This window comes from Callithrix jacchus, chromosome 16 (genome assembly GCF_049354715.1).
Source record: "Callithrix jacchus isolate 240 chromosome 16, calJac240_pri, whole genome shotgun sequence".
NCBI classification, from domain to species: Eukaryota; Metazoa; Chordata; class Mammalia; order Primates; family Cebidae; genus Callithrix; species Callithrix jacchus.
In genome coordinates, this window is record NC_133517.1 from 97439526 (window position 1) to 97466735 (window position 27210).

Below are 27210 nucleotides of genomic sequence, written 5' to 3' on the forward strand. Positions count from 1 at the left end.
CATAAAAAGAAATAAACTATTGATGCAAGCAACAATATAATCTCAAAATAATTACGGAGAATGAAAGAAGCTAGGCTAAGAAAAACATGGTATGAATCAATTTACAGAGAATCCTAGAAAACAAAAATTAGTCTATAATGACAGAGTCAATTGTACCTGTGCTGGAGAGAAATGGGAAGGAGGACTGCATAAGAACATAAACTTTTGAAGATGTTAGATTGTGGGTGTAGTTTCATGTACGTATGCCGAATCTTAACAAATTAGATAATTTAAACATTCAGTTTATTGTATTTTAAGTATACCTCAAAAAGCATTTTTCAAAAATCTCTAAAAAAGTAAACACCATGTAAGGTGGCTTTATGTGAGTTCTGTATAAAGGTGAATGAATATCAACGTCTTGTGTATTGAATGCTGACTGAGTATAAAAATGTAACATTATTTTAAAAAAATCTTTTCACATACATTTTTTCATTTATAGCTGTTCAGAAAAGAGACTCAATTTCACTGGAGAGGCTAAGAAAAGCCTCAGGAAGATATATTTCTAAAGGAGAGACAGGATTTAGGTGAGTACAAAGTGTCATTCTACTCAGAAGTATGGAATGAACAAAAGCCAAGTGCAGGGGATGATTAAGACAAGCTAGAGGGCTCATGAAGAATAGGTAGGTGGCTAGAGAGGAAGGGCCCATTTTACAGGGTATCAGGAGATAGTGTCAGAACAGAATCACAAAAGGTAGAGAGGGAGAAGAAAAACCATGGATATACAATGTCAACGGAAATCAAGGAGAAATGGAATTTCACCAACCAATTTAGTGATCTGTGTTGAACAATGAAGAGAGCCCTAAGTTAATACAAACTTACAAAAACTGTTTCATTTGGTATGTACGTTGTTACTAACCATTAAAACTCAGTTTCAAAACATTTTTAACATAAAAACAATTTTCCATATAAAACATTACACTTGTCCAGTTTAATTTTGTTTAAAGGATAAAACAAAAATCATGAACTCAGGCTGGGAGTGGTGACTCAGGCCCGTAATCCTAGCACTTTGGGAGGCCAAGGTGGGTGGATCACCTGAGGACAGGAGTTGGAGAAGAGCCTGGCCAACATGATGAAATCCCATCTCTACTAAAAAAAAAAAAAAAAATTAGCAAGGCATGGTGGTGTGTACCTATAATCCCAGCTACTTGGGAGGCTGAGGCAGGAGAATTACTTGAACCCAGGAGACAGAGGTTGCAGTGAGCCAAGATCAAGCCATTGCACTCCAGCCTGGGCAACAAAAAGGAAATTCAGTCTAAAAAAAAAAAAAAAATCAAGAGCTCAGAGGAATTAAAATGGGTGAGTGGTTCAAGAATACAAATTGAGTTTTGTTTGAACTCAAAGCCTGTGTTCTTATGCATTAATGCCAAATTTGATTGCCTTGGTAAAAACTGATCAACATAACAGCAACAAAAACAATAAATATATAGAAAACTGGCATAAATCTGTTCTATCTCTAGTTCCACACACTTATAAACCCAAAAATGTTAAGATATTGGTGTTTAAAGACATGAAGGAGACTAGGGTAACTTTGGTCACATAGTTAAGATTAAGGGAAGGGATGACAGATATCTTTTCCAGTCATGAAATCACCAAATATTCAACCAAGATAAATATACACATCGTCTAAGAACACAGAATAGCAATGAAAGTTGCAGGACTAACATACACAGTAATGTCTGATACAGCAATAAATTTGCTCTAAGCCTACCTTACATACATAGCTTTCTCTATTTCTAAAATACATTAACTACATAGGGTTCTGTATCTAGGCAGCAATGAAATAAATGTAACAGTGTACAAGGATCACAATTGGGATATCATCCTAATGGATAAGCCAAAGAAAGGTATTTAAGTACGAATTATTTCCACAAAAGGTAATCAAGATACACACTGGCTACAATAAAAAGGCTACAACCTTCTAACAGTATATGTTGGTATGCAAACTTAATGGGTCTAAACAACATTCTGAGAAAAGGCTCACAGTTTTTGTCAGATAATCAAAGTAGCCAATGGTATAAAAAGGACAAGAAGTATTGATTTGCACCTCTTCTTTACAACAAATATATTTTGAAAAACAAAAACAAATAACAAAAACGGATGGATAATTGAGAAAGCACAAGAAAGAAATTCTGAGTCATTAATTTTAGGATCCTATGGTCATATGTATATCTGTGTGCATTTTAGGGATCCATGATACTCTTTTTAAGACAGGATACCCAGAAAATAAAAATGGATATATAGGTATCTCTGACCATGAGAGATTAAACATTTCTGGCAAAAGACGTCAAAAGTTTAAAGGAAAATTAACTGCATTACAGTTACAGGGTTTGTTATTTATAGAGTATAAAGAAAGCTTTTACAAATTGCTAAGAAAAATGAATTTAATAGAAGACTGGGTAAATGATATGAATTAACAAATCACAAAAGAGCAAATTCACTGGACAATAAACATTTGAAAAAATGTTCAATCTTATTAGTAATCAGGAAAATATAAATTATTTGTGAATTTGCAAATGAGCAAACTCAATGGTCAATAAACATTTGAAGAGATGCTCAGCCATCTGGTGTCATTTCCTTTGAGCGTAAAAAATGTTATTTAGTATTTTTTGTATGCAGTTCCTACTGGTGATAGATCATTGTCTTTGAAAATGTCTTTCTTTAGTTTCCATTTATAGAAGTTATTTTTGCTTAATTACAAACTTCTAAATTGAGAAGTTTTATTTTTTTATTTTCATAATTTAAACATGCTGTTCTTCTGGCCTTCATGGTTTCTTATGAGAAGTAAGCTGTTAATCAAATCTTGGTTCCCCTGAATGTAAGGTATCATACATGTATTTTCTTGTGATATATTCAAGATTTGTTCTGTACTTGTGGCTTTCGACAGCTGGATTATGACGTACGTAAATGTGATGTTCTTTGTATGTTTGTTTTATTCATCTTTGTTTACTTCATGTCTGCCTTACATAGAGTACTCAATAGTATTTGCTTATTGCATATGGCAAAAAATATCAAGCCATCCTTTGGAATCTTGAAAGAATCCAAAGAGTTGGGAAGCATAAGCTGAAGCAATCACTCACAACAAAGATGTTTAGAGTCTTATGTTTTGTCATTAAAATTTAGGTTAATGTCACATGAAGATATCAAAGAGTATTAATCCCTCACCAAATTTCTCAGTATACATAGATTCTTTAGTGCTATTGTTTTCTGGTTTCACATCTCTTCAGGAATGTTGCTATATTTCACCAGGGATGTTCACACCAATTTGTAAAGAGGGTCTCATATTTGAATCAGAGTCAGTCTACACTAACAAAATGATATTCATATAACATTTCAGTGTTTACAAAATATTTGCATAAATATATCAGACTTCCCAACAACCTTGTGATCAACTTTGGTTATACCAGGTGGTGAAAATTTAACACAATTTTGTTTATGAGGATTTACTGAGAAGATAAAGTGGAATTACATAAAGATATAAGAATTATTATACTTAGGGCCAGGTACGGTGGCTCAAGCCTGTAATACCAGCACTTTGGGAGGCCGAGGTGGGTGGATCACGAGGTCAAGAGATCAAGACCATCCTGGTCAATATAGTGAAACCTCGTCTCTACTAAAAATACAAAAAATTAGCTGGGCATGGTGGTGCGTGCCTGTAATCCCAGCTACTCAGGAGGCTGAGGCAGGAGAATTGCCTGAACCCAGGAGGCGGAGGTTGCGACGAGCCAAGATCGCGCCATTGCACTCCAGCCTGGGTAACAAGAGCGAAAGTCTGTCTCAAAAAAAAAAAAAAGAATGATTATACTTTGAGTAAAAATGAACTCTCAATGCATAAGGTTCACTCAGCCTTGGAATAATTCTTGATAAAAGGTTTTTGGTATCTGGAGAACAGAAGAAAGGAGGCACTGGGAGCCTCTGGAAGCTCTGGCCCTGGAAACCTGATAACTGAAGAAAGGACAACAGAGAAGGAAGAGACATATGAGGGAAATACAAGGCCAAACACAGGCCCCAGCCAGCTGATGACTTTGCTTAGAGCTGGTTTATATTTAAACAACAACAAAATCTGAGCTTAGCTCCAAATAAGGTAGATAGCTAGAGAATACACCCAATACTCTAGTTTTGAGCCAGAGTATTATATTTACTAACACCATAAAAATCACAAAACGATTAAGTATCTCAAAGAAAAATTTTTTAAATATGAATAATAATGGAATCTAAGAATTCTTTTGTGTTAGCTAGGATAGCTATGGATAACCAGAACATGTGGAGTAGGACTATCCTCTCACAGCTACAATAATCTTTCCTAAGTTATAAGAACTTTGGTAGGTAAGTGCAAGTAGCAGGGGACAATTATATGTAGCTTTATAGAGAGACTGAGCTACTACTAAATATGAACTATGACTTTAGAAAAACGATACTTCCATATCTTCGAAAAAATCTTCATATCCCTTTGTAACGTGTCCTCTTCCTATCACCCCCATTCCTTCTTTCTTCCTGTCCTGCTTCCAGGCAACCGTAACCTACTTTCTATCACTATATATTAATAGTAATCTGCATATTTTAATATTTTACATAAATAGAATTATAAAGTAAGTACTCTTTTTCCACCTGGGTTTTTTCAGTCAGCATAATGATCCCAAGATTCATCAATGATTTTGCATTTTATCAGTAATTCAGTCCTTTAATGGCTGACTAGTATTACCTTGATATGAGTAGGCCATAATTTTTTTTACTAATTCTCCTAATAATAAACTTGTGACTTGTGTCCAGTTTGGGGCTATACAAAAAAAGCTGCTATAAACATCTCTGTAAAAGACTTTTTGTGGACATATATTTTTGTTTCTCAGAGGAAATACTCAGGGAGGAATGGCTGGGTTGTATGGTGTGTGCTGAACTTTTTCAGAAATTGCCAAGGGGTTTCCAATGCTGTTACATCACTTTACATTCTCACAAGCAGTGTATGATGAGTTCCAGTTGGTGCATGTTTGGAGTCTACCATTTATTTTAACCAATCTAATAGGTGTGTAGTTTTATTTCTTCATGTTTTTCCCCTGATAATGATATTGGGCATATTTTCATATGCTTATTGACTACTTAAATATTTTGTGAAGTATCTGTTGAAGTCTTTTCTCCATTATTTGTCTTTATGCTTATCATCTATTGTTCGTCGTGTTACTGAGTGAAACTAATTTTTAGTCCAGGCGCAGTGGCTCACACCTGTAATCCAGCACTTTGTGAGGTTGAGGCTGGCAAACTGCTTGAGGTCAGGAGTTCAAGTCCAGTCTGGTACATGGTGAAACCCCCATCTCCACAAAAATACAAAAATTAGCTGGGCATGGTGGTGCACACCTGTAATCCCAGCTACTCAGGAGGCTGAGGCAGGAGAACCACTTCACCCGTGAGGAGAAAGTTGCAGTGAGCCCAGATCGTGTCACTACACAAAGGGGAGGAGAACAAAGAGGGGAGGAGAGGGGAGGGGAGGGGAGGGCAGGTCAGGGGAGGGGAGGGGAGGCCTGGTCAGGGGAGGGGAGGGGAGGGCAGGGGAAGGGAGGGGAGGGGAGGGAAAGGGGAAGGGAGGGGAGGGGAGGGAAAGGGGAAGGGAGGGGAGGGGGAGGGGAGGGGAGAAGAGGGGAGGGGAGGGGAGGGGAGGGGAGGGCAAGGAGGAGATTTTAAAATATTTTGGATAACAGTCCATTGTTGGAAAAATATCTTGTAAAAAACACCTTCTCCAAATGTCTGGCTTTCTGCTCTCTCAATGTGTCCTTCAAAAAAATAGTTTTTAAATTTGGTTAAGTCCTATATCAAGATCAATAAGCCATCAACAACTTGAGTCTTCCAATCTATGAGCAGATATATCTCTCTACTTCTTTTAGGCGTTTAGTTTTCTCAGCAATGCTTTTTGGTTTTCAGGATAGAGGTCTGGGATATTTTTTGTTAGATTTATTCATTTATGTTTCTTGGATGTTAGTAAAAGTGAAATTGATTTCATTCCATTTTCTAGTTGTTTGCTGCTAGTACAATTGGTTTTAATACATTAACTTGGTCTCATAAAAGCTTGGTGAGTTTTATTAGTTGTAATAACAGTTGGTTAGACTCCTTTTGGGTTTTCTATAATAGATGTTATATCCAAACAGCTTTATTTCTTCATTTACTACCTTTATGTCTTTTATTTTTCTTGGTTTACTGTAATGGTTAGAAACTCTTAATATGATACAAAATAGTGTTGAAAGTAGAAATCCTGAGCTTTTCCCTGGTCTCTGTGGGAAACAATTCAATATTGTACTATTAAGTACGATATTTACCATTGTTTTCTCTTCTATAACCTCTATCAGTTTGAGAATGTTATCTCCAACTTGTAATTTGCTGAGACTTTTCATCATGAATGCATGTTGAATTCTGTTAAATGTCTTACCTGGATTTATTGAGATGATTATATGATTTTTCTCCTTCGTTATTATAGTAAATTTTATTGAATGGTTTTTGAATGTTAAACCAAACTTGCATTTTTTAGATAAATCCTAGTTAGCCATTATGTATTATGCTTTTTAGATATCTTTGATTTGTTAATATTTGATTAAGAATGTATGTATCATTTTAATGAGGGATATTAATACCTAATTTTCTTCTTTTGTAAAGCCTTTTTGAAGTTTTGTTATTAAAGTTATGCTAGGTCATAAAACCAGTTGGGCAGGGATACTTTACCCTTTATTTCTGGGAAAACATTTGTGAAAAATTTATGTTATTTGTTCCATGAATATTTGATAGAATTCCTCCATGTAGGTTGGAAGTTTTCTCCCTGGAAAAGTTTTTGACATCACATTCAATTTTGTCAAAAGATACAGAACTATTCGAATTTTCTCTTTTCTTCTTGTGTCAACTTTGACACAATTATTTTCTGATAAAAATTTCCATTGCATCTAAGTTCTTGCAATTGTTGGCATAAAGTTGTTCATTATTCTTTTATTGTGCTTTTAATGTTATCAATACTCCTTCATTCCTGGTATCAATAGTTTGCATTTTTTTCTCCTCTTTCTTATTTCAGTATAGCTAACGAATTATCAATTTTGTTGATCTTTTCAAAGAACAGTTCATGGGTTTAATTTTCTATCTCTTTCTCACTGTTTTGTTAACTGTTCCATTCATATCTACTCATGTCTTTATTATTTTCTTCTTTTTACTTATTTTGGGTTTCTCCTGTTCTTTTCTTAGCTTTCTAAAGTTGAACCTAAATGGCTGAATTAAGATCTTTTTTCCTTTCTAATATGTCTTTAAAGTTATATTTCCCTCTAAACACTGCCTTAGCTTATCTACTTTTTTTGGTGTCATTCAGTATTTTCTAATTTCCCAAATAATTTTGTCTTTGCCTCATAAATTATGTAGAAGCATGTTGTTTAATGTTCACATATTTAAAGTTTTTCTAGCTGTTTTATTATTAATTTCTATTTAATTTGACTGTAGTCAGATAATACTTTCATGATTTTAATCCTCTTAAAAATGAGACCATGTATACCTGTAAAATAGTACATTCTATGGTTGTTGGATATACTGTTCTACAAATGCCAATTAGATCAAGCTGAGTTCATAGTATTTTCGTATCTTCTATATCTTCAATTATTTATTTTTAATTTGGTTGTTTTATCTATCACTGAAAGAGGTACTATAAAAATTTCTTACTATAGGCCGGGCATGGTGGCTCAAGCCTGTAATACTAGCACTTTGGGAGGCCGAGGCGGGTGGATCACGAGGTCAACATATCGAGACCATCCTGGTCAACATGGTGAAACCCCGTCTCTACTAAAAATACAAAAAATTAGCTGGGCACGGTGGCGCGTGCCTGTAATCCCAGCTACTCAGGATGCTGAGGCAGGAGAATTGCCTGAACCCAGGAGGCAGAGGTTGCGGTGAGCCGAGATTGAGCCATTGCACTCCAGCCTGGGTAACAAGAGCAAAACTCCGTCTCAAAAAAATAAATAAATAAAAATAAAAATAAATAAAAATTTCTTACTATGATTCGAGAATTGTCTATTTTTTCTTTCATTTTGTTAATTTTTGTTTCATGTCACTATCTATGGTAACACACTTATTTTTTAATCTTATCTAAGATTAAAGTAAGTCCAGCCTTCTTATGCTTTGTATGCTGTATCTTTTACTATGTATCTATTTATAATCGGTTTCTTTATATTTCAAGTAAAATACAATCTTAGGTATTATATGGTAGCATCTTGCTTTTCTTCCCACTCTATAGATCTTTGCCTTTTAATTAAAGTGTCTTGACCAATAATTTGTAAACTTTCTCTGTAAAGGGCCAGAGAGTAAATATCCTAGGCTTTGTAGTCCATACTGTTCTATTACTGTTACTCAGTTCTGTAGTTATGGCATGGCAGAAATCATAGACAATATGTAAATGAGTATAGCCAAATTTGGCCTACGGGCATTAGTTTGCACATCCCTAGTTAAGACCATAAATATTTCATGTAATCATTAATATAGTTGGCTTAGCTCTATTTTATTTTTTGTACTGTTTTACTGTTCATTTCTTGTTCCTTTGTTACTTTTCCTAACTTTTTTGGCTTCTTTGAATCTTCTTTAGTATTTAATTTTAATTCCTCTATTGGCTTTTTGGCTCTATCCTTTTGTATTTTTGCATTTACATACACACCAAAACTTTCAGTCTGCTTAAGTGTTTATATTGTACCACTTCATATGAGATATAGTAACTTGGCAACCATAGATCCTTTTACTCCATCTTCCTCTAGCCTTAATGTTATAGTTGTCTTGTATCTTCCATCTACATACACTGAAAAAAACAGCGGACAATTTTGTGCTTTTTGCTTTCAAAAGTCACACATATTTTTTAAATAGTTTTTCTCAAAATTATTTACTCAGCCATTTACCCTTTCTGTTGGTTTTCCTTCATTCTTGAAGATCTAATTTTTCATCCAGTATCATTTTCCTTTATCCTCAAGAATTTCCTTTGGCATTTCTTGTAGAACAGAGCAGCTGGTGACAAACTTACTTAGTTTTCCTTCATCTAAAAACGGGTTTATTTCTCTTACATTTCTATGGGGTATCTTCATTAGGTTAACAGTTCTTTTATGTTGGAACTTTCAAAATATTGTTCTAATGGCTTCTGTCTCTTGTGGTTTTTAAGGAAACTCTACTCTCATTCAAATAATTGTTTGCTTATATGGAATGTGTCTTTTCCTGTAACTGCTTTTTTAAAAATTTATTTTTGGTTTTCAATACTTTAATCACAATGTGTCCAAATGTGTGTTACTTTGGGTTTATCTTGTTTGGGATAAGGTGAACTTCTTAGATATGTAAAAGACTATCTCTTCCCCCAAATTGGCAACATTTTCTGAAATTATCTCTTCTTTTTCTAAATCCCAATCTTTTTCTCCTCTCCTTCTGAAACACCAAGTAGTACACAATATTAGACCTTTCTGTTCTATAGCCATTAAAGCTCTGTTCATTTTTTAAAAAAACTTATTTCCTTTCTTTTTCAAATTCAGTAATTTCTACTAATCTATGTTCAAGTTTAGCAACTCTTCTATCATCTCCAGTCTACCTACCTTTAAAGCCCATACAATATGGTTTTCCTCCCTCAGGTATTGTATTTTTTAGTTCTAAAATTCTATTTGATTCTTTTTATACTTTTTATTCCTCAGCTGAGAATTATTACCTTTTCATTCAGTGTGCTTTCCTTTACAACTCATAAAATTTCTAATAGCTGCCTTAAAGTCATTTTGTAATGTAATTATTTTAAAACAAGTTGAGAAAATGCAATTATGTGGGAATAGTCAACTGTTAATTTTTGAATTTTTCCCAGAGTATATAGGAATAATCAGCGGGAAAGATAGGCTGATAAAGCTTTTACTGCCATGCTAAGGGTTTTCCTTTTTAATAACTTCTTTGATAAAGGGTCTAAAGAAGTTGAATCTGCTCCTCTATATTCTATTTTGACAGAGCTGCCTTAATAAAGTACCATAAACTGGGTGGCTTAAAACAACAGAAACATATTGTCTCAAAGGTCTGGGAGGCTACAATCCAAAATCAAGGTATCAGTAGGGCCATGCACCCTCTGAAATTCTGAGTACAATCCTTCCTTGGCTCTCTGCCTAGCTTTTCTGGTGAGAACCAGTCGTCTTGGGTGTTCCTTGGCTTACAGCTCCAATAGTTCAATCTTTGCTTCCATGTTCACATGGCAATCTCCCTGCGTGTCTTTACATCATCCTCCCTTTGTATGTGTCTATGTCCAAATTTTTCTATTTTATAAGGATACCAGTCACACTGGTGACCTCATTTTAACTTACTTCTGTAACAAACCTATTACCAAATAATGTTATTTTCTGCGATACATAAGGTTAGAACTTCAACATATATTTTTGCAGGGACACAAAGCAACCCATAACAGTTTGCCTTCCTTTTAGAAACATTTTAAAGCAACCATTAGCAGTGGCTCACGAAGAGTAATCTCAAATAAGATAAGTCATTTCATAATTATTGTCTTCTATATCACTATGGGTTACAATAGAAAGGCAAATGGCCATTAAGCTGAAATATTTAGTAGCATTCAAAAGTATTCACTACTGATTCTAAAAGACATGACCTTCATGGCATGGTTCTCACACCATGTAATCCCAGCACTTTGAGAGGCTGAGGCAGAATAAGCACTCGAAGCGAGGAGTTCAAGATCACCCCAGACTATAAAACAAGACCCTGTCCCTACAAAAAATAAAAATGAAATAAATTAGCTAGTCATGGTGGCATGTGCATATAGTCCCAGCTATTTAGGAGGTTCAGATGGGATGACTGCTTGAACCTAGGAGTTTGAGGCTGCATGAGCTATGATCGCATTACTGCACTTCAGCCTGGGGAACAAAGCAAGACCTTGTCTTTGGGGAGAAAAAAAAAGAAGAAGAAGAAAAGAAGTAACTTTTATTATAATGGAGGATGAGTTTTAAAGTTTTTATAATAGTGTTCTTTTAATACAGCTGCCTTGTCATAATTCTAATTATATGCATTTTTATAATATGGCTCTTACCGATCTATTATTAGTATTAGGTCTAATCTTTTCAAAGTACACGAATACACATAAAAGTTAAATCAAGCAGTATAGTATATAGTAAAGAGAGAAAGACAGGAAGAAAAGAAGGATGAGGATGGTTTCAATGAAGAGGCTCTAGAAAATAAGGAATGTAAACTGATTCAAGGAGAAGTATCACTTATATGAGGAAAGGTGTAGGGAAGCACACAAATAAAAATACAGTTAATTGTCATGTGATAGTAAAGTATAAAACATTTAATATTTTTATTTAATTCTGTTCCATAAAAAGTGAATTAAAACAAAACAAAAAATTGTAAGAGACAGAGTCTTGCTTTACTGCCCAGGCTGGAGTGCAGTGGCTATTCCCAGGTGCAACCATAGCACACTACAGCCTCTAACTTCTGGGCTCAAGTGATCCTCCAGCCTCAGCCTCCTGAGTAGCTGGGACTAAAGGCATGTGCCAAGAAGCTCAACTAACTTGAACCTACTTAAAAAAACACTCTTTAAACAGTGGCTTAAAACAATTAATGCTAAGATAAATATAGATTTGTCAATATTGACCTAGAATATCCAATAATATTCTAAAAAGGATTATTTTAAAATATAACTCTAGTATTCAGCTTTGACAATCCAAGTAGAAAATATAGCATAGTCTATCTGAGGGTAAAGAAACAAGTGATAAATTGCAATGCAACTATTTGTGCAAACCCAAGTGATCTAAATTCATATTAAACTGTAAAATTGCAAGATACAACATGATTAGTCTATGACAACTGAAATCTTCTTTTAAAAAAATATTGCATGATAAGCAGAGAAGTTCTGAGTGAGAATCTGAATGAAAATTACATTTGATCAGTTTAACGGACTCTTCCAGTCTGACAGTAAAATAGTTCTTCAGCGTTTAAAAACATTACATCTGCAACTGATTTCATTCCATCAGCCAAAAGATGCATTTGTGCTGCTACCATTACATTTTCAGAAGAGTTTAAATTACACAAATTGAGAGAGCTTCAAAGCAATTCTTAATCTAACTACCCTGATCTTGATGGCCAAATTAAAAATAATTTAGGATACTTAAGAGAACTCTTCAACAAAATGGATAACAATTGCTTTTAAATCACATTACTTTAAATTTCCTTTCATAAATCAAATGTACCAACCTGGGGATTAGAGCATTTTATCTCTAGTGACTCTAGGTCAACATGGAGACAGACAACAAATGAATGTCGTGTATCAGGTCCAGTAGCAAGTAGTTTTTGAGATGTGACAGCTAGAGTGGAGGTGCAACCCATAGGTTCCACTAGGCAAAGCGTCACTTGTTTTCCAAGAAGGGTATATATGCTGAAATGATGCAAGCTGATAGTCCAAGGAAAAGCATCACCTGATATGGGGACAAAAGGGAATAGGGAAGCACACAAGCAAAAATACAATTAATTGTCACTTGACAGTAAAATGTTAAACAATTAACACTTATGACTAATACTGCATTATAAAAAGTGAATATAGTATTCCTAAGATCAAAGTGCTAAACAATTGACATCCTATGTAAAATTCTTTCAGTAATTATATACACAATAAACCATACATTAATAGAAATTCTGTATATGAGATAAAAATAAAAATAGAAGTTCTAAATTCCTCTTCCCATACCCTAGCCAGTTGTACTGTGAAACCGTTGGGGATGTATGCACCATAACTAGGAAGCCAGAGAAAACAGATCAAATTATGTAATGCAAGATGTTTTCTGTGGGACTGAAAATGACCATAGATCTTGCCATGGAATGAGAGAGGAAAAGAAAAACAACCTAATATGGTCTGTTGGATGACCTGCATCAGAATCACGTGGGATGCTAATTTAAAATAGAGGTTCCTAGAACATTAGACCTTCTTAATTAAAACCTCCGATGGTTAGACCCAAAATGAATTTTGATATTTCCCTAGATTATTCTTATATTAAAGTTATTTTGAAATAAAATGTACTTGATAAAAAATTGGCATTCATAAATTTCAGGATTAAAAGCAAAATTCCCTTTTAATACTTTTAGCTTTTACTAACTTATCTCAGGTAAGATTAATTTATTAATATAAACTGAGATAAAGCCATTTATTTCTTGTAAAGAAAAGTAATTTTTGAAATAACTTTTGAAAGTCCACTTAGTATCAGAATATTTTTAAACATTTATTATGTATTTTGAACTTTACAATTCTACTAGTGCTTGTCAGTACAGAGAGTATAATATGAACATAATTTTTAGTAATTAAATTATTTTAGAACAAATTGAGGACACTTATTTTCAAACTAGAATGGTAATAGGTACCAGACTGCAGATGATTTGGGAAATATAAGATATAAAGAAGAAAATATCACAACCATTCATAATTTACATTCTATCTTGCCACCCCGGATAATAAATACTATTAACACTTAGTTATAGTTCCTTCATATATATTTTTCCCTCTGTGGGTGATGGATGTGCCCAGGCAGATATGAGATCAGAGATCACTGCACTTGTAGTCTTACTTTGTTTTTTCATAGAAGGAAAGATACCAAGTGAATTACTAAGTAGATCATACTATGAATATTTTAGAGTCTAAATTTATATTCAATACTCAGTAGGCACCAGAATGTAGGGTCTCATAAGTTTGAATATTAAAAATGTCTTGACCAAATATAGTTAAAATTATTATAAAATTAGAAACTTTGACTTGCATAATAAAATAAATCTAGCAACATAGTAGTTCACAATAACTTGACTGGAAACAATGATAACTGCATAATAATGTGTGGTCAGTACTATGGTACTTTGCCTGTCTCAAGATTAAAAAGATTTTCCCCCCTAGTAAGTATAGCAAACCAAATCATCTGTAACTAATTCTAAAATTATTTTAAAACCTACATGAAATTCCACGCTACTTAAGAAATAAAGGCTCTGCCAAATTTGTCTTAAAATATTTTGGAATGATTTCAGTTTACATATTTTAAAAATAGTAGTGAGCTATATATTTTTTTCAAACCTTTATTTTATCCAAGAAATGCTAAATGGAGGTTATGTTGGATGGAAGAGCACCAAATTTAACTTTGTTAAATTTTTAAAAATCTCAAATGACATTGGTACTATCACAGTTACATTTCTGCTGCTTCTTTGGAATCGGATTAATACACTGAAATTGGGCATATCATATTCTAACTCTTTACAAAAAACCTTTTAAGGTAGTACTTCAGGTCCATTTATTTAGCATACAGATTGTTTTAAAAAGCACACTATACCTAGAAGATGAAATGTTAACATGTAACAACAAAAATTCCACAATTTCTCACTGTGAGAAAAATTCACAAAACACATTAACTGCACAAGTACTCCTTTCATACACACACACCCGAATAAAAACACCTTATCTACCTGCAATACTAGCAAAATAATGTTCTGGGTACTCCATAAAGTATGTTCAGACATCCGTGACTTTCCAGATCCACATACTATTCTGAGAACTTCATGTAGCTTTCTATCAACCTGGGAAGACCTTCAAGATTAAGATTATTTTACTTGGAAAGTTCTAATGCTACAATCTCAGTATTTCATTTTAGAGAAAATATTGCTGGCAGAATTCAAAAATTTGCAAACAAAATGTCTAAAGAAAAAAATTAAGCAGGAAGATTGAGAATCCCATTTGTATGTGAATTTGTTACCCCTCTATATTATCAATAGAGAAAATAATACAAACAAAATATTTCTCAAGAAAATGATGACCAAACACTGATGTAATTCAGACCAAATAATGTCAAAGAAAGTGAATATGACAGAAAGCTATGGGACTAAATGAATAAATAAAGAACCACCAGTGAGACTATGCGTTACATGTGTCAACACTAAGGGGTAGAGCAGGGAGGAGGTCCCCAAAGGAACATATTAACTTACAACTGAGTGAAACTTAAAAAGAAAATTACAGTGGGTTTCTTTATATAGCATCACATGTTGCCGATTTTACACCATGCTATGATCAGAAGATTATGGTTTACGTGACACAAAAATAATTTTAATCATATAAATATAAAAACGTTTTGTTAATGTTGGGGTTAGTGAACAGTGACTATACAAACTCTTATCACAGAAATATAATTTATGATTCTGAATCTTTTTTGGGTAGGAATCAATATTCTAGAAAGATAATCAGTCTTTCCCTTTCAAAAGACACTCTACTATACTACAGGAAAAAGTGTATGTACTTGAGGCCAGTGTGAATCACCTTACAAATATCTATTCAGCAAATGTGGAAAGAATGTTGGTTAATATTGGAGATACTTCCTCAGTTTTCTTTGTTTTCATTACCTTAGTCACTGAATGTTTAATTTGTCAAAAGAAATAACAAGAAAAAATGTCTTCCTCTTCTCCCAGTTTTTTCCTTATGTTCAACAAGCCAGTGAGGTTTTTCTTAAGTTCAACAAGCCAGTGACTCAGTCAGGTTTGTATTTCAAGTATGAACTAGTGTAACCGGAACATTCACCACCTATTGTGAAGGTAACACTTGAGAGAAAGATGTACTACAAATGTACATAGGCCAAGATTGCTGAGAATGTTTCCCCAAACTAGTTAGCATTTAATTTATTTAAAGACAGTTAAGGCCAGGCAAGGTGGCTTACGCCTGTAATCCCAGCCCTTTGGGAGCTAAGGTGGGTGGATCACCTGAGGTCAGAGGTCAAGACCAGCCTGACTAACATAGAGAAATCCTTGTCTCTACAAAAATACCAAAAAAAAAAAAAAAAAAAAATTAGCCAGGCGTAGTGGCACATGCCTATAATCCCAGCTACTCAGGAAGCTGAGGCAGGAGAATCACTTGAACCTCCTGTCTCAGCTAGGAGGCAGAGGCTGCAGAGAGCCAAGATAAAGCCGTTCCATTCCAGCCTGGGCAACAAGAGCGAAACTCCATCTCAAAATAAAATAATAGGTAAGATAAAGTATTTGTTAATTCTAAGTGATGTTAATTTAAGTAACAGGTACTTTTTAAAAACTCAAGACATTATGCATAATATACAATCCATCTTTATAGAAGACGAACACAATTGAAAGGTGCAGAAAGGAAACGAAAATAAGCAACCTACAGTTTTATTTGTTCTATAACTAAAATTCTACATTTGAAATACTGTTTTCTATTAGGAAATATGAAATGTACTGCATGTACAAAATATAATAATAATGACAATACTATTAAGAGATAATTGATTTCAAATTTGTGAAAAATCTTTTACCAATAGAAATCTATGTCACTACTAAAACTACTATTTACTTCTGAAAGTCATTACTGGCTTAATCATGACTCACTCATCAAAATTTCATTACTCATAAAGAAATATAATACTCTTTAAGATTCTGTAAAACATTATTTCAATTGTAAAAAATGCAAAACTAGAATAATCACTGCTTTTAAAAGAAGAAGGGACTGAAAAGAATAGCACTGCCCTTCAGACAGCAAAGGTATTAGTAGTCCCCCTATAGTTTTGCAAAAAATATGAATATTATAACAATGTGTAACTTAGGGTAAATTGGTATTGAGGACTCCTACTACTCTATAAGACAAGATTTTATCAGTAACATCAGTGCAATGGGGTGGATAGCTGTCTTGGCCAACAAAGGTTGTTATAACAAAATACCATAGACTAGTGGCTTAAACAATAGATATTCTTCTCTAAGAACTCTGGAAATTCTAACATCAAGGTGCTGGCAGATTTGGTTTTGGTAAGAACACTCTTTGAATCTGGATTATAGAGAGTTACCTTCTCACTCTGTTTTCACAGAACCGAGAGAGAGGAAACTCTGATATTTCTTGCTTTTCTTCTTAAGGCAATAATCCCACTGGCTCCAACCTCATGATGTTACAGAAACATAATTTCCTCCAAAATGGCCCACCTCCTGACCATCACACTGGATGTTAAAGGATCAACATATGAATTTGAGAGAATACAAATATTCAGTCCTTAACATTATTATAGATAAAACCAATATCTGTGCATATAAGAAAGGAACAAAGAAGCCAGGTATGTGAAAATCTTATAGATTTGTAAACCATCAGTGAAAGATGATGGCTAAAGTTTAGGGAATATGTACATATAAAGAATACCTGTATTTAAGAGAAAGGCACAGGAAAGGGAAAAAAACCCATGAAGAACATATATAATGAGTGGACAAGAGCCACAGAAAACCAAAGGAGAGTGGTTATCCAGGAGGTTAGGAAGGTATTCAACAAGGAATCAACCAATGATCTGAAGAATTTTAAAAAGTTCTATTCGATTTGACAATTAAAAGGTTTGTTTTCCTGATTAGATAAGGTGAAAAGATATCTCAATATTCTTACATGCCAGCATGGGGAAAATATAAAGTTTATGAGCAAGTTCTCCAAAAACACAGTACATAGCAAACAGTAAACAAAAGGAAGGGATGGAAGGAGGGGAAGTTGGGAAGCTGGGAGGAAGGAAGGAAAGGAGGGAGGGAGGGAAGGAGGGAGGGAGGGAGGCAGGCAGGCAAAAAGGGAGGCAAAAAGGAAGGCAGAAAGGGAGGCAGGGGAATGAATGAGTAAAAATGGCTGGGTCCTAAACATTGGCAGCAGTATGAGGATTGCTTCTAGTAAGGTAGAGTCTTTTGTTCAACAAATATTCTGAGTTAAAATTGTGTGACCTCATTCTAAGGTCTAGGGACAGAGCACGAGCAATGCACACTCACTGCTTTCATAGAGCTTGCATTCTAGTGGTAGAAAGATAATGAACTATTAATCAAATGATATTTAGTATGTTGGTATTGATAAAAGCTCTGGAGAACAACTGGTAGGGCAATGGGACACTAGCTGATGGTGGTGTCATTTTAAGATAAGATACTCCGGTAAGTTCTCTCTGAAAAAAGGGAAATTCTTCTAAGAGTGAGCTGTGGGACTATTTGGAAGAGAAATGGAATTCTAGGAGAATTGCAAAGGCTCTCTATTAAGAATGTGATCAGTCTGGATGAGAAATTGTCAATGCTTTCACTGACTTCCATGACAGTAGTATGAAGGTTGCCTCTTGAGTAGGGAAAATAATGAGATAACTTTAAAGAAACTGGTAAAAAAAAATTTATCATAGCTACTATAAAGAATGAAAATACATTAAAGAAGTTAGAAAAACTTACAAAATCATTAATGAAAGTCAAAAGTAATCTTTCCTAAATATTTTCAGGAATGTAAAAAGAAAAGCTCAGGTGTCAAAGAGTTGGAATGATCCAAAGGTGAACTTCATTTCATGAAAATGAAAATCTGAGAGAGTATGTAATTACATATTTGTGCTATTTGTTGCACAAACTCTGGATATCACCCTCACAGTTGTCTTCTGTTTAAAGCAGTCATGAGTAATTTTTTCTGCATAAGTCACAATGAATTGCATTTCCTTACTCGTAATGGGGCCAATTTAAGGAGACAGTGAAATGCAACCATTTTCAGGCTAAATATTAAAAAACAAAAACAGAAAACTAGTAACATATGAAGTAGCTTGAGAAAAGAAGAGGATTTGGGTTAGACTTGTAGTTATGGCCAAATAAGGAGGTTTTAAAAAATATTCCTTCCAAAAATAAATGCAAAGCTGGATATAGCTGATATAACACTTAACAAAAATCATAACCATTTTAGCACTCTAGGATTGAAATTAGGAGAAAAGCATTTAGGCTTGCAGAACTGTTGAACTTTGGATAAGAAGAGTGAGAATCTGTGATATTCTTGCATGAGACCATTTCTATCTCTACCACAGAGGGTTCTGCGAGCATAAGGCAGGCTATGAGGACTGGCAGCATTGCTGCCATGATCAAAGAGAGGTAAACAATTTAGAGTGATGAACAATGTCCACACTCAGCAACACTATCAATGGAAACTGATAACACTATCAAGGAAGAAAAAAAAAGTCAACCAATAATTTTATATCCAGCAAAACTACCCTTTAAAACGAAAAGTGAAACAATGAGGTTCTCTCATAAACAAGCGCTCAGTAATTCAATGGCGGCAGACTTTCCTTACAAGAAATATCTTGTCCTTCAAACTTTCAGGTGTTAACTCCAATGTACAGAAAGAACATATGACAAATATGTGGGTTATATGAAAGACTCTACAGATAGAGTATTTGTCATTTCTTCTCTTAAGTACTTGAAAATACTACTGAATATATACAGCAATAATTGTAACACTGTATCATTGGGTTATGTTACATGTAGATAAAATATATGGGTCAATACAGGGGGATAAAGACTAGATATAAGAACAAATTTTCCATAATTTACCAGAATTAAGTTAGGAGTTTAAATGAGGTAGAAAGTGATAAATTCATATCATAATATAGTTACCAGAGCCACCATTAAAAATATACATAGTAAAAAAAATGAACAGAGAAAATGAAATGGTACACTAAAATACAGATATAAAGCAAATAAAGTGCTAAAAGAGGAACAGAGTAATAAAAAAGACGTGAGAAACTGAAAGCAAATAGCAAATTATCAAGTGAGTTCAAATATATCATTATTTCATTAAATGGAAATGTTAAAAACCCCATTTTAAAATCAGAGGGTGTCAGATTGCACTAAATAGCAAGATTAAGAAAATACTGTTTTGAAACAGTTTCATTCAAAACCAAAACTAGGTTTAAAGTAAAAAGATGGAAAAAGATATACCATTAAACTATAACCATAAGAAAGCTGAAGTAGCTTTAATTAATAACAGTTAAAAACTGATTTAAGACACTAAGTATTAGAGAGAGAGAGGGATATTTCATAACAATAAACAGGGTCAACTTTTTAGACAAACCTAATAATTACAGGTACATATGCATCTAACAACAGAATTTCAAAATACATCAGGTGCTACATATTAATAATGACAGACTGCATATACAATGATGATCCCATAAGATTCTAAAACCATACTTCTATTGTACCTTTTCTATGTTTAGATATGTTTGAGATTAAAAAAAATACTTACCCTTATTAGCAATTAATACCAAAGCTTACAATAGGTATCCTATTTACATATACAGTTTGAGGATTAAAATCAAACACACTAAGTGAAACTGGAAAGATAATAATTGTAACAGTACATTACCATCTTTCAGAACAAGTGGAAATTATGATTATAAAACTATGACTTAAAAAACCTAGAATGGAACAATACATATAAACCACTAAGGTAAACAAGAATTACATGGAAAAACAGCCCCTGTGTTTTTCACAGATGCTAAATAATTTTCACATCAGTTTCTTTTAAAACTCACTAAATCCAACAACAGCAAAGTTTTAATTTATAAATGATCTCAATATTCCATTTCTGTCAAAATATTTTATTAAAGTCACAGGCAACTCAGTCAAAGAAGAAAAAACAAACCTCTACTAGGCATAGTGTAGAAACCCATCTGCTCAGAGGTGTTGGCTGGATATAGGAAATTACATCTGCAAGGCTCACTGCAAGTGCTCCCTAATGAAACTCAAGATGTTGATTTTGACCCAAACACCCTACACAGATCGGAGCTGGATATATTAGAGATCATCTCTCCCTTTCCACAGCAATTGAAATCAGATGACACATTTCAGCAAACAGTTCCTCATTTTGAACTTTAGAGTCCAAGTTCAGTATAGAAAGAATCTCAAATCTATAGAGAACTCTTTTTGTTCATCCTATTAATCATCTACATAATGCTTTTTTTTTCTTTTCCTTTTGTAAAGACCAGGAATTATTTTTCAATTGTTTATGGATCTTAAGATAAGTTAGAAGTTAACTTTTTAATTTCTTAAGTTCTTCCTCCCTTATGGCAGCCAACAACTATTTACTATGAATAGTCTGAAAACTTCATGTGGCCTGAGAATGTGCAGTGAGCTTCTGTGGCATGTATTGTGCTAGATAATGGCAACAGAGCAATGAACAAGATAGGTGTGGCTCCTGCTCTTTTCACCCTAGTAGGGGAATCAGATACTGATTAAAAAATAGTTAAAATTAGGCTAAAGTTTATGAAAGTGATGACTGGAGTACAAAGACAGCACAGAGTTGAGGGATCTGGTAAATGAAATACCCTAAAGCCTGAAGGAGGAGAAGAAAGACACCTAGAGAACAGATTGGGAAGGAGGAAGTCATATGCTAAGGCACTATGATAGGACAGTGCCGAACTTGTTCCAAGAACACAGAAAGGCTACTACGGCTGGAGTTGGGCAAAGCAAGCAGCAGAGGGTGCAGTAGAAAGTACAACTGGAGAGCGGGGTAGGGCCAACTCATACAGGGTCTTGGTCATGTTAAGGATTTTAAAATGTACCCTCAGATTGAAAGGAAACCACGAAAAGGATTGCATACACAAATAAATTACTCTGCATGACAAAAGGAGAGGAATTTGAAATTACTTTGGTCAAGAGATAAAAGAGGAAGAGAAAAGTGCCACATAGTACTGTGATGTACAAACTTGTCTAAGAGACTAAGAGCCACTTTAAAAACTGTTTGATACAGGGTACACCGGTACCACCTCTTCTCTGTGGTAGTACATCTTCAGCAAACTACTTTATTCTTTAATACTTCTTTGTGAGTGGATTCCACAAGTGAATTAAAAGAAGTAAAGAGTTGTAAGTCTAGAGAGAGTTCCATATAGTGTTCCAGGAACATGGCAACAGAAGAGACCAAGAAAGGAAAACGTATCTGAGAAACAGCAAAGATTGAAAACCAGGCCATGGAACGTGGAAATCCTATGCAGATATTGAGAACCATAATGGTTTTTACTGAGCACTTACCAGATACTGTTTAAAGTAACGTATATCTCATTTAATCTCTATAACCCTTAGGAAAAGATATCAATAGCCAGTAATAAATAAGATTCAACCAAGAACTATTGCACTACTCTTCCCAATACCTTGTAAAATATCAAACGGCAAGGACCAATCTGTCTTGTTCAAATCTGTATTCTCTGTGACCTACCAAGCCACTTTGTAGGTACTTAATATGTATTTGTTGAATGAATGGGACTAATATGGAGAATCTAGGAAGATAAAGAAATCCAAAAAAAGGCTGGAGGACTGAGTGGGATAGAGAGGACAGATGGTTGAAGTAAGTATGAGTCTGGGTTTTAGGAATTAAAAGAAAGAAACAGATACCCTTAGAATGCTGAAGCAACTAACTCCCTTACCTACAAAGTTGTAGATTATGTTTCAGGGCTTGCCGGAATCAAATTTATGTCTTTTTTTTCTATTTCTCAGGATGATGAAAAAGCTTTTAGGTGTGAATAAAAAGTCTCATGTTATTATATTTATTCTCATTCCATTCATAATTATAATCCTGAGTATTTTTTAAATGATTAAATTTTATATCATATTTTCTGCTTATAAAGTCAGATAAATATTAACAGATACAATATACCAAAATATTTCCATAAAAAATAAAAGGTTTGAGTATACAATCTTAGTTACAAAATAATCTGGTTTTTTTTGTTTGTTTTTCTTTATACAGAGTCTTACTTTGTCGCACAGGCTGGAGTGCAATGGCACAATCTCAGCGAACTATAACCTCTGCCTCCCAGGTTCGAGCAATCACTCCTGCCTCAGCCTCCTGAGTAGCTGGGATTACAGGTGTGCACCACCATGCCTGGCTAAATTTTGCATTTTTAGTAGAGATGGGGTTTCACTATGTTGGTTAGGCTGGTCTCAAACTCCTCACCTCATGAGCCACCTGCCTTGGCCTCCCAAAGTGCTGGGATTACAGGCGTGAGCCACTGTGCCTGGCCCCAAAAATCTGTTCTTTGTGGTCTATTCCATCATGAATCTAAATAACTGGTTTCAAAGAATTGCGAATTTAATAGAAATTTGGAATCCCAGAATGATAACCAAGCAATGCTAAAGATGGAGAAAAATAATTTCTCAGGAGTTATGAGGACAAGTAAAAATAAGATAAAGACATTTTTAACTGAACACAAGGTCTTCACAACCTTCAGAGTCAAATGGTGGGAATAATATTAAAATGTAACTAAAAGTGAAAGTTGTCTTCATATAGACAACGAATCATTAAATTTCATTTTTGCTTTAGTTATCCTGACTTGATTTTTTTCCTGCAACCAAAGAATATCAAGGTATATATACATCACGAAACCATCCTTTTTCTCCTGCCATTTTACAAATAATATTTATTAAACAAATTATTTGTTAAATCAGTTCTTCATTTCCTTTCAGTCCTCAAGACACCATCACTGACTGGTATTAAAATTATTCTTTTGAAAATATTGTGATAAAAGAAACCAGTTACCTAAAACTATCAAATCTTATTTATAGTATTTAGTCCTTATTTTATCGGCTACATTTATAAAGGATTCAGTCCTCTGTCTTCCATATGACTATTGCCTCACGGTTTTTCCTCTACTTACTTGACCTTCTATTGATAGTTTCCATCACGAATTATTCCTTTCTTTTTCATCCCATAACATTAGTGTTCTCCACCTGGTTATATGCAGATCCCACTTCATATGTCACTGTATAAGTAACTTTGGATAATCCCATCTTTTTTCATGTTTTCTTCATGGTCATTTTGTGTCTCTAACTATGATCCCTCTTTTGAGTTCTAGATCCATATATGCAGCAGCTCATCAGATTTATTTACTTGAATGTCCCACAGATACTTTACCATGTGGACCAAACTAAATTCATCCAACCCACCCTGGACACCAAAAACTGGCCCGCTTTCTTTATTCTTAACCATAATGTTAACTATATAAATGGGTACACAGACATCTAAGCTAGCAGATGAAGTTATTCTACAGAAATTTTTTCTCTCCTTCCTTATCTATAACTAATCCAGTCATTAAGTTTGGACAGGTTTTGGCAATCTTTTAAACATTTCTTTACTCTGTCCCAGTATCTCTTACCACTGCCCTGGTTCTGACAATCATTTCTTCTAAGCTATAGTGGCTACCTGAAATATTCAACTAATCTTGCCTCCAGGTTTCCTACTTTCTCCGATTCCCCCCAATCCATCCTCTATACTTATCAAAAAACATTTACTGAACAAAAATGAGCTAAAGATAAAACAGTAGTATCAAAGAGGTAGACTGGAAATGGGTGTAATAGGAGTTGGCATGGATTTAGACATCCCATATCTGCTTGAACATAAATGACTGAATGTTATCTACATTCTGAAACCAACAAAATGACAATGCAAAGGAAAAAGCATTATAAATCAAAAAGGACTAGTAAGAATAAGAGAGGAATTGAGAGTTGATGCAATATATCACACATTTTTTAAAGATGGAACGTGTGTAAATAGCAAATGACTGAGGACCAGAGGGGGAAGCTATAAAAGAGCAGTCTAATTCATGCTATCAGTCCCAATAATCAAGAAAGATTGAAAAAGAGAATACAGACATGACACTGAAACCAAAAGGGCTGTCTGAAAATTGGAAAATGAGTAAATAAACCTCCAAATTAGTTTTCTATCTGGGGACATGTATAGAGACGAAGAACAAATTTTTCTTAACACATATGCATCAAAGGCTTATATCCAAACATTTTTATAAACAGCATTTTAAATGCAGAAAAAAAGAAATTTATGGTTATTCATAAGACATGAATTTCTATAGTTTTTTAAGACCAAAAGAGGAATTAAATGTCTTGAAATGATCTCTTTTCCTCAGAGTAGGTTGGCCAATGAGAATAACCATATGGTTAAAAAGTTGTTTCTACTTTATGTTTCAATGTTGATTATGCAGTGACTCTATATTCTCTTAGGAATTATGAAAAATAGACTGGAAATTTCGATTTGATTCAAGCCCTCTCCATCTGGCATGTGATTTTTTTTTTTTTTAAGTACAAAATAAACTAAGTTTCTGTCTCAGTTCTAGCAGGAAAAAAAAAAAAACCTGAGAATATAATAGCATCTTATGCTTTAAAGATGGAGACTTCTGCAGTTCCTAAGTCATTCCTGATGTATGTGAAAAACAAGATGAAAATAAAATAATTTATCATATGAAAAAGACAAGCAGTATATGTTGGCAAGAATTTTATAGAAGTAAGAGACATTTTAAATGAGTACTGAAGGTATAAAGAATGATGGGCACTATATATCAGTCCTTTTACAAAATCATTTGAAAAGACAGAGTATAATATAGTGTCACATCTTCTTTAAAAAACATCACTCAGGTATTCTATTCACAGCAACATGGTAGAGTTAGTGCCTTGAATGATCCCTCTCCTAAAAAAATGATGAATACACTGTATTTGAACAATATTTATATGTGATACATACTATGAATGAAATTTATATAGTGTTTTACACATATACACATGCATGCACATACATACCAAATGATATCTTCTTAAATGTATCAATAAATTTCCAAAAAGAGGATTTATTAGAGGATTCCAAAAGGATTATTAAAGCCAGGGACTGAGTGAAGACAGAAACACAGAGGTATGCAAAGTAAATGCCCCAAGACATTTCAAAGTTGATTAAAACTGAGCATCCGTTTTCAACACTGAACTGAAGTCAACTTAAGTCTGGCTGAACATAAAGGCTGAGGCCCACTCATAGTGCAGAAAATAATAAAACATAAAGCTGGCATGCAAATGGCTAGAATATTCATGTACAGGTATAGTAGAAACAGAGTTGTCTGTTCTTCTCTTCTTTACATAATCCTCTCCCAAACCCTACCAGAAAACGAAACCTTGAATAGAGGAAGAAAAACCCACAACCACAAACCAGCCCTATTAAGAGGCTGTAGCTTGAATTTTCATTATCTAAGTGGGATGAAAACGTTTTAGCAAGAATTTAGCTTCAAATGGTTCTGAACTAGTAGTTCGGCCAACACATCAGAAGTAAATTCAAGCCTGCATAGGAGGAATCTTTCAGGCCAGTCTTCAAAAAATTTCTACAGAGAAATTTCTAAGGAAAATAAGTAGCACAGAAAAGAAAAGAATAAACAAGGCTTAGTAGGTATAGTAGGCAAGAGTCAGCAGGAATTAGACAATCATGTAAGTTAAATATTTCATGTATAAAGAAATAAAAGGAAGCCTTGAAAACATGAGTAATAAGAAGTTTTTTTTTTTTTTTTTTTTGAGACGGAGTTTCGCTCTTGTTACCCAGGCTGGAGTGCAATGGCACGATCTCGGCTCACTGCAACCTCCGCCTCCTGGGTTCAGGCAATTCTCCTGCCTCAGCCTCCGGAGTAGCTGGGATTACAGGCACGCGCCACCATGCCCAGCTAATTTTTTGTATTTTTAGTAGAGATTGGGTTTCACCATGTTGACCAGGATGCTCGATCTATTGACCTCGTGATCCACCCGCCTCGGCCTCCCAAAGTGCTGGGATTACAGGTGTGAGCCACCGCGCCCGGCAAAATAAGAAGTTTTAAATAGAATCAAGATTAAAAGAATATCCTATGTAAAAATTTAAATTCAATAAATAAAGTGCTATGAAGTTCAAAAGTAGGAAAACTAATTTATGATTTTAAATGTCAAACACAATTTGCCTCCAAGAGAAGATCTTCTGGGTACTGGGAGAATTCTTGATCTCTACTCAGGTACTAGCAACATGTATGGGTTTATTTGACAAAAATGTATCAAGTTGTATACTTAGTGTTGTACCATCTTCTATGTTAGACTTTCATTAAAGTTGACATTGAAAAATTCAAAGAACAACTTTAACAAAATATTAGACACAACTGAAAAGAAAGTTAATGAACTGCAGAACTCAATTAAAGAAACTAACTGGAATGCAGGCCAGCAAGTCAAAGAGAAAAAATATGAAAAAGCGAAGAAGCAACATGGAAAATACAGTAAAAAAGCAAAAAAGTCTAACATGTACGCAAAGAATGAAGTAGAGGTATCTGAATAGATAATGCCAGAAAACTTGCAAACTGCTAAGACTCCAATATTAAAACTTTAAAACACAAAGACTGAGAAGATCCTTAAAGAAGCCAGAGAAAAAGGACAAACTACTTCCAAGAAAACATGAAATGACATTGTATGTCCTAAAAGGCCAATGAAAAGCAAGAGTCAGCACAACAGTCTTTAATGAGCTGGAAGAAAATAACTATAAACAAGGAATTACATACCCAGAAAATAATCTTTTTCAAAAAAAGGCAAAGAAACAAAACTGAGAGTTTGCTAACATCAGAT

The 27210-nt window shown here is 34.2% G+C and overlaps 1 protein-coding gene across 26 annotated transcripts in view; it reads right to left on the minus strand.

Annotated features, from left to right (window-relative positions):
- The window catches only part of VPS13B (vacuolar protein sorting 13 homolog B), an 822207-nt gene that overhangs the window by 407668 nt on the left and 387329 nt on the right, over nt 1-27210 (minus strand). For all 26 annotated transcript variants that reach the window (XR_013528186.1, XR_013528187.1, XR_013528188.1 and 23 more), the window contains one exon: nt 12244-12464. Coding sequence is in view for 15 of the 26 variants with exons in the window: in XM_017965662.4 (XP_017821151.4) it covers nt 12244-12464 (221 nt within the window). In the remaining 11 variants the exon portion in view is untranslated. The remainder of the gene's footprint in view (nt 1-12243; nt 12465-27210) is intronic.